Consider the following 17087-nt stretch of genomic DNA (forward strand, 5'->3'; position numbering starts at 1 on the left):
TAGGAAATATAAATCGGAGCATTCAAACCCCCGAAACTGTAAATGAAAGTAAGAACAAAATATAATAACGCCTACTACCAAGGAAAAAGAAAGCTGAAAGGGACTGAAAAAAAACTTAATCTAAAGAAAAGTTATGAAAATATTCAAGAAAAGGTCCCCACACCTTATGAAACTTTATGTCCGAAGTGAGTAGTGAATTTTTTCAAGGTCTAAACAGGACATAATATCATTAAGCCATTGAGCATGCGTGGGTGGGGCAACATCTCTCCACCTAAGAAAAATTAAACGTCTAGCCAGAAGAGAAGCAAAAGATAATGTTCGACGTTTAGTCAGACTCAAATGTATATCCATCTCACCCAAGGAACCAAAAAGAGCAATCAGAGGGTTAGGTTCTATGTGGCAATTAAGAATATGGGATAAGGTTAGGAAAACATCTCTCCAAAATTTCTCTAGACTAGGACAGGCCCAGTATATGAATAAGAGGAGCCTCGCCACTTTTATACTTATCACAGACAGGACTAATGTTAGGGTAAAATCGGGACAATTTAGATTAGGACATGTGAGCCCTATGTACAATCTTAAACTGTAAAAGACAGTGAGAAAGAGAAATTGAATTAACTGACTTGAGAATTGAGTCCCAAACCGCATCAGATAAAGAAACGTTTAAGTCATGCTCCCAAGCCGTTCTAATTTTATCAAAGGGGGCACGCCGTAAAATTGTACAAGGCATTGGTAAGTCCAAATTTGGAATATTGTGTACAGTTCTGGTCACCGAATTATAGAAAAGATATCAATAAATTAGAGAGAGTGCAGAGACGATTTACTAGGATGTTACCTGGGTTTCAGCACTTAAGTTACAGAGAAAGGTTGAACAAGTTAGGTCTCTATTCATTGGAGCATAGAAGGTTGAGGGGGGATTTGATCGAAGTATTTAAAATTTTGAGAGGGATAGATAGAGTTGACGTGAATAGGCTGTTTCCATTGAGAGTAGGGGAGATTCAAATGAGAGGACATGATTTGAGAGTTAGGGGGCAGAAGTTTACGGGAAACACGAGGGGGTATTTCTTTACTCAGAGAGTGATAGCTGTGTGGAATGAGCTTCCTGTAGAAGTAGTAGAGGCCAGTCCAGTTGTGTCATTTAAGGTAAAATTGGATAGGTATATGGACAGGAAAGGAGTGGAGGGTTATGGGCTGAGTGCAGGTAGGTGGGACTAGGTGAGATTGAGAGTTCGGCACGGACTAAGAGGGCCGAGATGGCCTGTTTCCGTGCTGTGATTGTTATATGGTTATATGGTAAGGGCACTAATTTTTATTTTATTTTATTTAGCGATACAGCACAGCCATTCGAGCCATGCTGACCCAGAAACCCCACGTCCGATTACCCCTGACCTATAATCAGGGGACAATTTACAAAGACCAATCAGCCTACCCAGTCCATCTCTGGATCATGGGAGAAAACCTGAGCAGCTGGGGAAAGCCAGGCAGTCCACAGGGTCGATGTACAGAGACTCCTTACCAGAGCAGCACCAGAGTTGAACTCTGAACTCCAGAACACCCCGAGCTGTAACAGCGTCACACTAATCACTACGTGACTGTGGCGCTCTACCTGCCCCTAACACTCTCACTCTATTAGAACAATGTCTTTGTTCTAACCATCACATCCTCACTTTCTCTGCCTCACTTATGCTCAACTCCGGTGAAGCATTAACTGACATTCTTTCCACAGATGCCACCCGACCCGGTGACCACCCACTTCAATTCAACTTCCCATTCCAATTATGACGTGGCAATAGACAATCGACAGTAGGTGCAGGAGTAGGCCATTCAGCCCTTCTAGCAGCACTGCCATTCACTGTGATCATGGCTGATCATACACAATCAGTACCCCGTTCCTGCCCTCTCCCCATATCCCTTGACCCCTCTATCTATAAGAGCTCTATCTAACTCTCTCTTGAATGCATCCAGAGACTTGGTCTCCACTGCCTTCTGGGGCACAGCATTCCACATATCCACCACTCTCTGGGTGAAAAAGTTTTTCCGCATCTCTGTTCTAAATGGCCTACCCCTTATTCTTAAACTGTGGCCTCTAGTTCTGGACTCACCCATCAGCGGGAACATGCTTCCTGCCTCCAGTGTGTCTAATCCCTTAATAATCTTATATGTTTCAATCAGATCCCCTCTCATCCTTCTAAACTCCAGTGTATAAAAGCCCAGTCGCTCCAATCTTTCAACATACGACAGTCCCGCCATTCCGGGAATTAACCTTGTGAACCTATGCTGCACTCCCTCAATAACAAGAATGTCCTTCCTCAAATTTGGAGACCAAAACTGCACACAATACTCCAGGTGGTGTCTCACCAGGGCCCTGTACAGCTGCAGAAGGACCTCTTTACTCCTATACTCAATTCCTTTTGTTATAAAGGCCAGCATGCCATTAGCTTTCTTCACTGCCTGCTGAACCTGCATGCTTGCTTTCATTGACTAATGAACAAGAACACCTAGATCTCATTGTACTTCCCCTTTTCCTAACTTGACTCCATTTAGATAGTAATCTGCCTTCCTGTTCTTGCCACCAAAGTGGATAACCTCACATTTATCCACATTAAACTGCATCTGCCATACATTTGCCCACTCACCCAACTTGTCCCAAGTCACCCTGCATTCTCATAACATTCTCCTGACATTTCACACTGCCACCCAGCTTTGTGTCATCAGCAAATTTGCTAATGTTACTTTTAATCCCTTCATCTAAATCATTAATGTATATTGTAAACAGCTGCGGTCCCAGCACCAAACCTTGCAGTACCCCACTGGTCACAGCCTGCCATTCCAAAAGGGACCCATTAATCACTACTCTGTTTCCTGTCAGCCAGCCAATTTTCAATCCATGTCAGTACTCTGCCCCCAATACCATGTGCCCTAATTTTGCCCACTAATCTCCTATGTGGGACTTTATCAAAAGCTTTCTGGAAGTCCAGGTACACTACATCCAATGGCTCTCCCTTATCCATTTTCATAGTTACATCCTCAAAAAACTCCAGATTAGTCAAGCATGATTTTCCCTTCATAAATCCATGCTGACTCGGACTGATCCTTCTACTGCTATCCAAATGTGTCATAATTTCCTCTTTTATAATTGACTCCAGCATCTTTCCCACCACTGACGTCAGGCTAACCGGTCTATAATTCCCTGTTTTCTCTCTCCCTCCTTTCTTGAAAAGTGGGACAACATTAGCCACTCTCCAATCAGCAGCAACTGTTCCTGAATCTATAGAACATCGGAAAATGATTACCAAAGCGTCCATGATTTCTAGAGTCACCTCTTTAAGTACCCTGGGATGCAGACCATCAGGTCCCAGGCACTTACTTCAGACTCAACAGTCTATCCAACACCGTTTCTCCACGGCTGTCCACAGCCTCCTCTACCGATACGACAAGGTCACTCTCGGGTTGGAGGAGCCACACCTCATATTCCGTCTGTGTAGCCTCCAACTTGTGGGCATAAACACTGATTCTCTAACTTCATAATTTTGAACCCCTCCCTCTTCGTTCTTTTTCCATTGCCCATTCTGGCTCTTTTACCCTTCACCTCCTTCTGCTGCCCCTCTCCTTCCCTTTCTCCCAGTTCACTCCCCTTTCCTATCACATCGCTTCTTCTCCAGTCCTTTACCTTGTCTACGTACGAGGTGATTGATAAGTTCATGGCCTAAGGTAAAGGGAGTCAATTTTAGAAAACCTGGCACATTTATTTTTCCTACATTTACACACTTAGTCCAGTGGCCGTGGAGCATACAGATCCCTTCTTTGTAGAAGTCGGCGATTTGGACCTCCAGAAATGGTCCACAGCATGGAGTGATTGATAAGTTTGTGGCCTAAGGTAGAAGGTTATTAACTTCAAACTTTCTGCATCTTCACTCAAAGAGTTGAACTGCACGTGTATGTAACGAGAGCTGTATAGCTCATCTCCTTCTACCTTAGACTACAAACTTATCAATCACCCCAGCTGTGGACCACTTCTACAAAGAAGGAATCTGTACACTCCACGACCACTGGACTAAGTGTGTAAATGTAGGAGGGGACTATGTTGAAAATTAAATGTGCTAGGTTTTCTAAAATTGACTCCTTCTACCTTAGGCCACAAACTTATCAATCACCCCATGTATCACCTCCCAGCTTCTCACTTCGTCATCCCTCGGCAACCCACCTACCTTCCCCCTCACCTGGTTTCACCCATCATCTGCCAGCTTGTGCTCCTTCCTCTTTCCTCCCCCCCACCCCCAACTTCATATTTGGGCTTCTTTCCCCTTCCTGTCCAGTTCTCATGAATGACCCCAGCACAAAATGTCGACTCTTTATTCCTCTGCGTTGATGATGCCTGACCTGCTGAGGTCCTCCTGCATCTTGTGTGTGTTGACCAATATTTTCATTTTTTTTTAAAGTGAGAATCTGGAACCTGTTGCTATAGAGAGTACTTATAACAAGCAGGAAGCTTAAGGAGAATCTGAATTAGCATAAATAAACTAAACAAAGTAAAGTGAGGTGATGGATGAAGCACAAACACTGAAACCTACTGAATACTGAAAGGCCTATCAGAGTAGATGTTTCCCATTGTGGGTCTTAGACAAGATAGCACGGCCTTAGAATAGAGGGATATCCATTTAGAACAGAGATGAGCAGGAATTTCTTTCGCCAGGGAGCAGCGAATCTGTGGAATTCAATGCCGTGGAAGGCTGCAGAGGCCAAGTCATTGAGTATATTTAAAGCAGAGGTTGATATGCTCTTGGTTAAACAAGGCGTCAAAGGTAACAGGGAGAAGGCAGGAGAATGGGGTTGAGAGGGATAGTAAATCAGCCATGATAAAATGGCGGAGCAGATCTGATAGGCCGAATAGCCTGATTCTGCTCCTATGTCTGATGATCTTAAAAGTATGTCCTCTCAAATTAGCCATTTCCAGCCTAAGAAAAAATCTCTGGCTATCCACTCAATCTATGCCTCTTCTCATCTTGTACTCCTCTATCAAGTCACCTCCCATCCTCCGCTTCACAGAGAAAAGCCCTGGCTCACTCAAGCTAACCTGAGAGAACGGAAGTTGTGATGGATTAGTGAAGTGGTCGTAAGATCGGTTCATGATCACCGTAAATTGGAGTTCCAAAGAGACTCAGTAGGTACCAACGACAATGAGGAATGGCAACATACTTTCAAGTCAAGATGGTGTGTGCTAGAGCAAGGCTGTCTGAATCTCACTCCCTCCCTCGTGTCAGAGGTCATCCTTGTCCTGTGTATGCCAGAGTAACTCCCACCCTCACTGGGTTAAAACATATTCAGAGGGAGTTGAGCACCATGGATGGCTGGGGAGGTAGGCTCGAGGAGTGGGATACCCAAACAAAACAAAAGGTGGCATCATAGACATGATATCAAAAAATAGAGTGAACCAGTCAACCAGATCAGTGAGCCAAATGGTAATCCATGCAGGTAAGTGCAAGGTGTTGCACTCTGGAAAGTCAAACCACGGTCAGACTTTCACAGAGAATGGTAGTGTTCGAGCATATTCTGGAGTTAGGGTATATAGCAAATATTAACTTCAGCAGCCAGTCTTTAAACCTGAACATGGATTGTAGAATACATTTAAAATGCAGTCCCGGACAACAGTTTCCTGGAGCTATGGACAGTTACCTGAAAACCAGACAATGCTGATTAACATTCATTTTTGGGTGTCTGGAGTGTGGATGCAAAAATGGTGTGAAAATTATATGTAATTCAAAGGAAGCCTTGTAGATACATTGTAAATATGGAATTGTCCTGCCACTACCTTTGAACTTCAGGATAAAAAATGTCATGTAATATTGGATCAAACGGGCCTCTTACCCCAAGAATGTCTCATTTTATTGAATAAAAAAAAATATGTATCCACCAGCTTCAGGTCCTGGGAAACGTTGAACAGAAAGACCCAAGTGTACAAGTATATTGTTCCCTATGGCATCACACAGACAGGGTGATGAAGAAAGAGCTTGGCAAGTCAGACTTCATCAGTCAAAGGATCGATTTATAGAAACTGAGATGTTATGTCTCATCTTTACAAGATGTTAATGAGATAGTATCTGGAGTATTGTGTACAGTTTGGGTCACCCTGTTATAAGAAAGAAAAAATTAAACCGAAAAGAGTGCAGAAATTATTTAAAAGAACATTGCCAATACATGAGGGCCTAAATCATTGGGACAGGATGGATGGGCTAGACTTTATCCCTTGGCGCACAAGAAACTCAGAAATGACCTTATGTATAATCATCAACAGCGTAGATAGGGAGAATGCACACAATCTTTTCCCTAGAGAATCAAAAACTGGAGCACATAGATTTAAAGTAGGACAAGAAAAGGTTTAAAAGGAAGCCAAGGGGCAGCTTCACACAGAAGGTGGTGTGTATATGCAATGAACTATATGGGAAATAGTTCAAGCAAGTACAATAACACCATTTAAAAATTACTTCGACAGGCACATTGATCAGAAAGGTTGAGAGGGAGATCAGTCACGTACAGGCAACTGAGACCATCTTACATGGGCATTTTGGTCGGCATGGACCAAGTAGGCCAAAGGGCCTGCTTCTATGTGTTACTGCTCCATTAACAGAGTCCTGTCTCTCAAACCACACTGACTACGCCAAAGTATAACCTTCACCATAGCATTGCTTAGAACCTATGTAACAATCCAGAGAACATAAATTCACATTACACTGAGACAGTTTAAGGCTTTGAATTAAACGTCACAAACAACGGGAAATTATAAGCTGCCACCAGTTAAAATGATCGCCAGGGTTAGAACTCATGGAATCCAAAGCAAGTTAGCACAAAAGCAGGTTATTTGAGTCATGATGACGGTTGAAGAGGGCTGTTTTTACAATTGGAAGCCTGTGACCAGTGATGATCTGAACCCTTAATGTTTGTTAGGTATGTCTAAGATTTGGATTAGTGATGGTGAGGATAGTTGTAGGGACAGGATGATGTTGATCAATTGGCATGATGGGCAAAACAAATGGCATGTGGGAGCAATATACGCAAGCCTTGTCTAGGACAGGTGATTATTTTTGTTTCAACTGCACCAAAGCCCAAGTAATAGACCAAGTATGGCTCAAGCATTTTTGTTTGCACAATACTTGCAGGTATGAATGGGAATCCAGCGCAGTTTATTTTTGCGTACTGTTACGCCTGCTGGTGTTTAGGCAGCAATGAAGGTCCTCCAGCTCTGTCTTTCCGAAACCAATGCTGGTCTTGGTCTCGGCAGTGTTCAGGGCTTCCTTCATCATGCCAGTAGCTTCCTCTCAGTTTTCACCACTGTCAGCCATACAAGTCCCGGGCGGAGACTCAGGAATACCATCACACTAAAATGTAGAAGAATTTTTCATCACTGTTTCTGTAACAGTTTTGTTTGACCAGTCAGGGTTGCTAGCCCTGAGCTGATCTTCCAAACCTGGAAGAAAGGTGGACCACTCCTGGCCTGGCCTCTACCCTTTGACCTGTTTGACCCTACCAAAAGCAAAAGCATAAAGCCCTGACTCCAGCTAACATTGCTCTCTGGGTCACTGAGGCATGCAAGCCTCCAAACCATGACAAAGTTGTGGTCTTCTTAGAGGTGGTTATCTCCTAGACCTTTAATTTTCCTGCAACTTCCCCACCAATTCCTGTCACAACTTTGTTTACCTTTCATCTTTGTCATCAAACAATCAACAGACAAGTTTCAGAAAACAGGAGCAGGAGTCCACCATCTAGCTTTCTAGCCTGCTCAGCCTGATCATGGGCAATCTTTTCCCTTAACCTCCAAAAACCTATCAATGTCTTTCTAGAGTGAACAACCTTCAGCCTATGATACAGAATTCCAAAAAGTCACCATCCATTGGGTAGGAAAACTTCTCATCTCAGATCTAAAGAATTTACAACTTATTCTAAGATTATGACACCTGTTTCTAGAGTCTCCAATTGGGGAAGTAAGCTCCCTGTTGCAATCATTAATTTCAACAAGTTCAGTCTTCAGTTTCCTCAACTCTACAGTGCCCAAGCATAGGCTAACATGCACTCCCCATACAATCCCACTATCCCAGGATCCAGTCTGAGACGAATCTTCACTACACACCCTCAATGATAACTATATCCATTTTTTTAAACAAAGACACAAAGATTGTACACAATATTCCACATATGAACTCAGCCAAGTTCTATTGATTGCTGTAAAACACTATCATTCCCTTAATACAGCTAACATGCTTAACTCATGTACATGAACAACTAAATCCCTCTAAACATCATTTCCTGATTGCTCATCATTCAAAAAAAACCCACCGTGCCTTTGTCCTGTACCGCAGTAAATAACCTCACGTTTTCCTGCATTATACAGTGGATTTTGATTAATCAGGCATCAGTTAATTAGGACAGCTGCTTATTTGAGACCTTAAATAACAAACTATTCGGGAAAATAGCCACAATTCCCTTTGTTTATTTGGGATACTCTGCTGCTTAATTCCAACAGGAGAATGTTGCCGAACAGTTTCTAACTAGCGCCAGTAGCATGCTCTTGTGTGGCCATTCACAGATATCATGCTTAGAGCAAACAATTCTTAAATAGTGCTAGTTGCGTGAGTTTGTGTTCAAAATGAAGTGATTTTTGTCACTGATAGTTGGCAGTAAGGCAATTCAGAACTGTTTTGCTCAGTGCAGCTTTAAGCATTCAGGTTTGGAGATGCCAGAAACAGCTGGGAGTGAAAATGAAATGATTTCACTGCTTTAGCAGGTAAGGAATCACGAAGAATTTTAAGGTACCAACAATCCTCTTGAATGTTACAATGAAAATGAAAGTTTGGAAGATGTAATCGTTGAAAGCATTGTATGAAGGTAGTCCATTTGATGACTACACTGATTTGTTCTTTTACAGTCAATCAAAAGAACATGACAGTGACCTCCATCCATAATTATTGGGAACTAATACACAGTTCTATAGTTCTGTAGTAACATTTGTAGTGTTCTAACTTGTTCTGTATTTCATTTAAATACATAATTTCTTACTCAGTTAAAATGAGTTTGTGTGTTTTTAAAATGACAAACAAGAAAATCTGCAGATGCTGGAAATCCAAGCAACACACACAAAATGCTGAAGGAGCTCAGCAGGCCAGGCAGCATCTTTGGAAGAGTAAAGTCTACCTTTTATGAAGGGTTTCGGCACAAAACATCAACTGTACTCTTTTCCATAGTTGCTGCCTGGCCTGCTGAGTTCCTCCAGCATTTTGTGTGTATTACTTGTCTTTTTTATATACCTTTTTAACTCCTTCCATGAAACCTTGGCTGATTGGAGCAGCCACTTAATTGGGCCAAAATGTACTAATCCTAATGTGTCCCAATTAAATAGAATCCACTGTACTGCTTCAGCCATGTTTTCACCTGATCATTCAGCTTTGCAAACTTGAAAACAGAACTCCTCCCCAAGGCAACTCAACAGCAGGACTGGAGCAGAGACCAATGGAGTAAACAGGGTATCATAATGGGATGTATAAGCCCAAAGGGGGTGTGAGGGAAGGGTGGGACAAGTGAGCACAATTTTGTTGGTGCAGGGTGGAGGTTGGGGGGAGAGTAAACTGTACGGCTTAGAGGTGGTGGTGGGGGAAAGGGGGTGTGAGCATAGAATAGCGTGAGCAATGAGGGGAGGGACAGAGTGTGTGGGTGTTGTTACCCTACCTGGAGAGGGAAGAGGGGGACGGAGTTGGGAGAATGAGGAGGTTTGGGGGAGGCAGGTAGGGAGAGGAGATTTGGGTGGGCGTGTAGGGAGGAGGGGTCTGGGAGTGGAGGAGATGGGGAGAGGTAAGTGGCAGAAGGGGTGGGCGTGGTGGTGTGGGCCCATGGATTGAGGTTAGCTGGGTGTTGAACCGGGGGGACTGGGTGGGAGGTCACTCTCCCACTGGCGGCACATACCTCCACACCCCGCCCAGCCCAGCTCGTCCCGTCCCGTCCCCAAGACCCAGGGCTGCCGGGGCCGCAGATCGGCCAAGGCCTCGGCTGCTAGAGCAGGATCCAGGCCGTACCCATCCCCGACAATCCGCCCTCGTCCCCCGCACCTACCCTCTGCAGAATCCGCCGGAACATGGCAGTGGGCTCGGGGCTGCTACCAGCAGACTGGGCTGGGCTGGGCCGGGCCGGGCCGGGCCGGGACCAGGAGTTATCCTCGCTCGGTCTAACCGCAGGGCCGGAGGGAGGAGCCTGTGGGCCGGCGGGCACCTGACGTCTGTCCGCCTAGCGAGAGCAACGTGCAGCTGGCCGCTCCAGTCACCCCTCCTCGCTCCTTCACCGGTTTATCTGTTGCGTGAAACTTGTGACCAAACTTCACTATCGCCTAGACTGCAAGCAATGGGTGGAGCCCGGTGGTCTGCGCTCCCCAGTACAAGCTCCTGTTTATTGTCATGGACAAACAAATACCCAGGGTTTGAATGCCATGAAAATTAACTTCTTTGCAGCAGCAGCGCCATGCATGATTAAAAATATTAAATGCCATAAGCTTAACTGAACATAAAATTCTACATAATTTACTCAACAAAAATAACAAGTGCAAGATTGTCCAGGTAAAATGAGCGTTTTCAGATCGGTGCAAGAAACTGATGGGTAGAGGAGAAGCTGCTGTTGTCGAACAGCTTGTGGGTCTTCAGGCTCCTGTATCCCCTGCCTCATGGCAGCAATGAGAAGCAAGCACTGCCTCGATGGTGGGGGTCCTTGACGATGCATGTCACACTGCAGACAGACTGTCATGTTTTACCTGTGTGCCATAAGCAGAGTGGGCTTCAAGATCTCTTGTTGATCTGGCCAGTGGGGGATAAATATGGAGCAAAACTCTTGAGAGAACTTTATATAGTAGTGCTTTTATAATTTCAGCAGAGCAATGGTAATCCTAACCAGGTATAAGTCACACACACAAAAGGAGGAGCTCAGCAGGCCAGGCAGCATTTATGGAAAAAGTACAGTCGATGTTTCGGGCTGAGACCCTTTGGCAGGACAGTCCTGAGGCATTTTGTTTGTATTACTTGGACTTCCAGCATCTGCAGATTTTCTCTTGTCTGTTTTAAGAGTATAAGTTCATTGTAGGTTTGATGGCGTAATTCCCTCTGTCAGAAGTCCTACCATTAATTAGTCTTAATTATATGTAAAGCTATTTCTTTAATTGTATATATTTTAGAGATACAGCACAGTAACAGGCCCTTCTGGCCCAACGAACCCCTGCCACCCAATTACACCATGTGACCAATTAACCTACTAACTCACATCTTGGGAATGTGGGAGGAACCACATGCAGTCACAGGACGAATGCACAAACTTCTTACAACATGGGAATCAGATCCAATCCTTTTCTAAAGTACAACCATCAGAAATATTACTCCTCAACTAAATGTATCACTAACTGCAAGCTTTCCTCTATTAAAAGGTCTTGCACTGAGTAGGGTTCGATTCTGTCAGTAAGGAGTTAGAATGTTCTCATTTTGACTGCGTGGGTTTCTTCTGGGCACTCTGCTTTCCTCCCACATTCTAGAGACGTATGGTTAGGGTTAGCGTGTTGTGGGTGTGTAATGTAGGCGCCAGTAGCCTGGTGACACTTGCAGCAATCCTTGCCGACTTGATTTGATGCAAACAACACTTTTCACCATATTCAGGTTCAGACTTGTTTATTGCATGTACATCAAAGCATACAGTGAAATGTGTCGTTTGTGCTAACAACCAAGGGCGGCAAGTGTCACCACACATTTGGGCACCAACTTAGTATGCCCAGATACGCAACACAACACACAGCAGCAACAAAAACAGAACAAGACAAGCCTTTTTCCCAACCCCTCACACACACCCGGTCAGGCCACCTGCAGTCCTTGGCTTTGGACTCCCAATCTTGAAGACTTTAGGCCTCAACCTTCTGTCCCCGGCCTGAAGATGCCCTCTACCTCCAGACTTGCCAACTTCAGTCTTTGACCTTTGAGGCTTTCTACTTATGGACTTGACAAGCTCTGGACTTTGACCTTTGGCTTTGCCTTCCAGACATCGCCAACCTCTACCCTAGGACTTGGCAATCATGGGTTTGACCTTCACACTTCGACCCCGGGACTCCATGTTTCAATAAACTTACTGTAATTGATTTACTTACTCATTTATTTCTATACTATCATATATTGCATTGTACTGGTGCTGCCAAGTTAACAATTTTCACCACACATGCCGGTGATAATAAACCTGATTCTGATATACATGTGACAAAATAAGCTAATCTTTACTCTTAATAATGTTAACCACAGATTAATAAAGATCTAATTTCAATAAACTTAAAGTTGTATTGAGGCCATACTGAAAAAGAAAGAAAATTAAGACCAATAAAGCAGAATTGGGCCATTTGGCCCATTGAGTCTGCTCCATCATTTCATCATGGCTGATTTATTTTCCCTCTCATCCCATTCTCCTACCTTCTGCCCCTGTAACCTGATGTATGACCAGATAGTCTCCAACAAAATGTTGATTGAGTGATAAATCTTGGAGCACTGCCTTGTTTTTCTTCAGTGGTGCCACAGAATCCTCACAACCACCTGAGGGAGAAGCTGGTTTGCTGGTTTCCACCTCTTTGGAAGGGTGGCACCTCCAACGGTGGCAGAGTGATGCCACTTGTAGGACTGATACCTGACAGTTCTAGGAAACTGAGTTGGATCCTGACCTCAACACCCTCTACATGGAGTTTGTTTTAGGAACAGCTTCTTCCCCTCCACCATCAGATTTCTGAACAGAATCGATGAGCAGTTTGATCAGAATGTTGGGTGGATAGATAGATAGATACTTTATTGATCCCAAAAGAAATTGATGTCACAGTAGCATTACAAGTGCACAGATATAAATATTAGAAGAGAAGTAGGAAGAATAAAAAATAAGTTACCTCAAGCAGTCTAACAAGAGAGGGTCATCACTTCCCCAGCTATAGGTTATCTCATTATAGAGCCTAATGGCCGAGGGTAAGAATGACCTCATATAGCACTCTTTGGAGCAGTGTAGTTGTCTTAGTCTATTACTAAAAGTGCTCCTCTGTTCGGCTAAGGTGGCATGTAGAGAGTGAGAAACATTGTCCAGAATTGCCAGGATTTTCTGTAGGCCCTTTGTTCTACCACAGCCTCCAGTGTGTCCAGTTTGACACCTATAACAGAGCCAGCCTTTCTAATCTGTTTGTATTGAGCCTGTTGGCATCACCTGTGTTGATGCCATTGTCCCTGCACACTACCATAATGAAGATTGTACTGGTAACAACAGACTGCTAGAACATGCGAAGGAGGGGCCTACATACTCCAAAGGACCTCAGATTCCTCAGGAAGTAGAGGCAACTCTGGCCCTTCCTGTACACAGCCTCTGTGTTGGTGCTGCACTCAAATCTGTCATCCAGGTGCAGCCCCAAGTACTTGTAGGTCTTCACCACATCCATGTCCTCATCATCAATAGTAACAGGGAGCAGTGTAGGTTTAGTCTTTCTAAAGTTCATCACCACCTCCTTTCTCTTACTCATCCTGAGCTGCAGATGATTCAGTTTGCACCATTTGACAAAGTCCTCCTCAAAAGCCTTATATTCATCCTCCCATCCTCCCTTTATGCACCCAACTATTGTTGAGTCATCAGAGAATTTCTGCAGATGACGTGACTCAGTGTTGTATCTAAAGTCTGAGGTATACAAGGTAAACAGGAAGGTAGCCTGTGGGGCCCCATGTCTGGCGCACAGCTCTGAAGCTGCACAAACTGTGGTCTGCCAGTCAGATTGTCCATTATCCAGGATACAATGGAAGTACCAGTCTACATTGAACAGAGCTTCTCCCCAGCAATGAGGGCTGAATGGTATTAAAGGCATTTGAGAAATCAGAATAAAACATGATCCGCACAGTGCTGTCCTGCTTATCGAAAGAATAGAAGTGTTTCTTGCAGTGGCACACACACACAATGGGCCACAGGGCCTCTTTCCCTCCTGTATGGTTCTATAATTCATTGTGTAGCCTTGTGACTCTAGGGGACTGTCCACCAGAAGGAGAGTTTCAAAAAAGGAACATAGTTACAAAATAAAGATTTGGCCTTTAAAAGTCATCATGAGGATGAATTTCTTCTTGCTGAGGACTATGAACATCTGGAATCTTTGTCAACAGTTTTAGGCCCCTTATCTAAGAAAGGATGTGCTAGTACTAGAGAGAATTAACCTGGGAATGAAAGGGTTAATGTATGAAGAACGTTCAATGCCTCTGGGCCTGTACTCACTGAAGTTCAGAAGAATGAGGAGGGGGCATCTCATTGAAACCTATCAAGTATTGAAAGTATGAGAGAAAGGGGACCTGGAGAAAATGTTTCCTATAGTGGGGGAGTCTAGGACCGGAGAGCACAGTCTCAGAATAGAAGGCTGCCCGTTTAAGACAGAGTTGAGGTGGAACAGGGATGAGGCAGAGGGTGGTGAATCTGTGGAATTCTTTGCCACAGACAGCTGTAGTGGCCAAGTCATTGGGTATATTTAAAGTGAAGGCTGATAGTTTCTTCATTAGTCAGGGTGTCAAAGGTTACGAGGATAAGGCAGGAGAACAGAGTTGAGAGTACTAATATATCAGCCATGATGGTGTAGCAGGTGGAGCAGGCTGATGGGTTGAATGGCCTAATTCTGCTCCTATTTCTTATGGTCCTGTGGATTTCTCTGCCATGGAGTTTTATGGAGGACAGAGGAATAGAGGTATTGAAAGGGGAGGATTGGAATTCGGAAGATTGACGAACTGACACCAGTGTAGCTGTGATTATATTGAATGATAGCCCAGACTTGAGGGGCCTGGGGGCCCTACTCTTGCTCCTAATTTCTTCTGTTCATCAGCACAATATTCTCTGCAAAGGACTGGTGGAATGAATTTTCTGCTCTAGTCAATGGAGTGGGACATCAGCTCATAACCTTTCTGATTCAGGGTTAAGTAAGCCACCAAGCAAGAGTAGATCAGACAGATCACTGACTTACACTAATAAATGGCCACTGTCTATGTTTGTTGTCTTCTGCTGTGATCCATCCACTTCAAGGTTTGCTGTGTGTACATTTGGAGATACTCATCTGCACAGCACTGTTGTAACGTGTGGTTATTTGAGTTACTGTCGCCATTCTCCTCTGACCTCTCATTAACATGGCATTTTCAGCCACAGAAGGGCTCTCACTTTTGTTTCACACCATTGTCTGTAAACTCTAGAGACTGTTGTGTGTGAAAATCCTGGGAGATCAGCAGTTTCTGAACCACCCTGTCTGGCATCAACAATCATTCCACAGTCAAAGTCACTGAGCTGACATCTCTTCCCCCATTCTGATGTTTGGTCTGAACAATAACAGAACCTCTTGACCATGTCTGCGTGCTTTATGCATTGAGTTACAGTCATATGATTGGCTGATTAGATATTTGCATTAACGAACCGGTGTAAATGTATACCTAAAAAAATTAGCCACTGAGTGTTAGTTAGTCACTGCCACTCATGTCTTGGGCAGCAATGAAGATCCTCCAACTCTCTCTCTCTTTTTGGCCATCTCCTCTATTGTGCCCCAGGTGTGATTCAGAGTCCTCAATTCTGCCTCTATGGTATGGTGACAAGTTGTCTTTAGTCTCTCACATTTCCCCCATCCTTCAGCGGCCCAATGAACTGTTGTCTTGATGATAGAGTTGGCCTCTCTTTTCATCTCGAGCCACTGAGTGCATATGTTGTGAAATTCATTGTTTTGCAACAATAGTACATAAAATTAATATAATCAAAAATAAATCAATACAAAAAATGGAATAACAAGATTGTTGTCATGGACTGCTCAGAAATCTGTTAGTGGAAGGGAAGAAGCTGTTTGTAAATTATTTTGTGTGTCTGAACTCCTGTACCTTCTCCCTCTTGGTAGCAATGGGAAGAAGGCTGAACCCTGATGGTGGGGGTCTTTAATGACAGATACCACCTTCCTGGGGCTCCCCCTTTCAGCGATGTCCTTGACAGGGGGGAGGAATGTGATCATTGTGGAGCTGACTGAGCCTACAACCCTCTGCAACCATTTTCAATCCTGTACAATGAACCTCCCTACCAAGCAATGATGCAACCAGGCAGAATTCTCTCCACGGATACATGGTCGACATTTGTTCTGAGTTGCATCTCCTCAATCTCCTAACAAGGTGCAGTTGTTGATGTGCCTTCTTCATGACAGTTTCAAAGTGTTGGGGCCCAGGATGTATCCTCCGACATTGAAGAACCCTTTCCACCACCTAGCCCTTAGTGAGGAATGGCACACATTTTCCCTAAAGCAGTAACAAAGTTAATGAAAATTCTGAGTCTTAAAGTTGCATCAAAAAAGTTAAAGAAGCACTATTTCAAATTATGGACCGTAGTAGACAGCTGTCAATCCCAGGAGATCATGGGTTTGTGCCTCTGGTGGACTGTGTCCTCTCCAGGGTACAAGCCTGGGTGTGAAGATCTGGCTGTTGCCCGTGCAGCGGGCTCCCCCTCTCTATGTCACTGATGTAGTCCAAGGGAAGGGCAAGTGCCGATGCAGCTTGGCACCAGTGTCGTCGCAGAGGTTGCCAGAGTGAAGTTGTAAACAACATCAAACTGCCTCAGGGACCCTGACTCCAGATTTCTTCTTCGGGGTTTGCTCTCAAAGCCTTTTCCATGGGTGGGTATGGCTGCAAAGCAGCAGAGGTTTAAAATCAGAGCTTTCCTTCTCCAAATTATGAATTATCACAATATAATTTGTCACTCACTCTGAAAACAAAATAGGTGTTGTTGAAATAAAACTGACCATTCACACCATCCCTGTTAAAAGGTGTTCACTGAACTGGGTGACAAGGAATTTTGTCTGTTGCCTCATATTCTGCAGAACAGGAATTTTGTTTCATTATGCCTTAGATGGTGAAAGAAAACAAGATTCCAAAAGAACTGATTGCTTAACTGTTAGCCAGGAATCCACTTTTAAACAGTTATCGGAACACTTCCATTTGATGATGTTAAGTTTCGAAAAGCAGAAGATGGCAAAAATAAGCATGCATAATAACTGCAGAAAATGCTGTAAATCCTCA

At 44.0% G+C, this 17087-nt stretch overlaps 1 protein-coding gene across 3 annotated transcripts in view; it reads right to left on the reverse strand.

Moving 5' to 3' along the window:
- eea1 (early endosome antigen 1) overlaps positions 1 to 10379 on the reverse strand; it is a 158759-nt gene extending 148380 nt beyond the window's left edge. The window contains exon 1 of one of the 3 annotated variants that reach the window (XM_059987735.1): positions 10096 to 10379. In XM_059987735.1, coding sequence (XP_059843718.1) covers positions 10096 to 10119 — 24 coding nt within the window. In that variant the 5' untranslated portion in view covers positions 10120 to 10379. The remainder of the gene's footprint in view (positions 1 to 10095) is intronic. The other 2 variants (XM_059987733.1, XM_059987734.1) reach the window with 2 other exon arrangements.
- Between the last annotated feature and the right edge of the window lie 6708 nt (positions 10380 to 17087).

Source organism: Hypanus sabinus, chromosome 13 (assembly GCF_030144855.1).
Source record: "Hypanus sabinus isolate sHypSab1 chromosome 13, sHypSab1.hap1, whole genome shotgun sequence".
Lineage (NCBI taxonomy): Eukaryota > Metazoa > Chordata > Chondrichthyes > Myliobatiformes > Dasyatidae > Hypanus > Hypanus sabinus.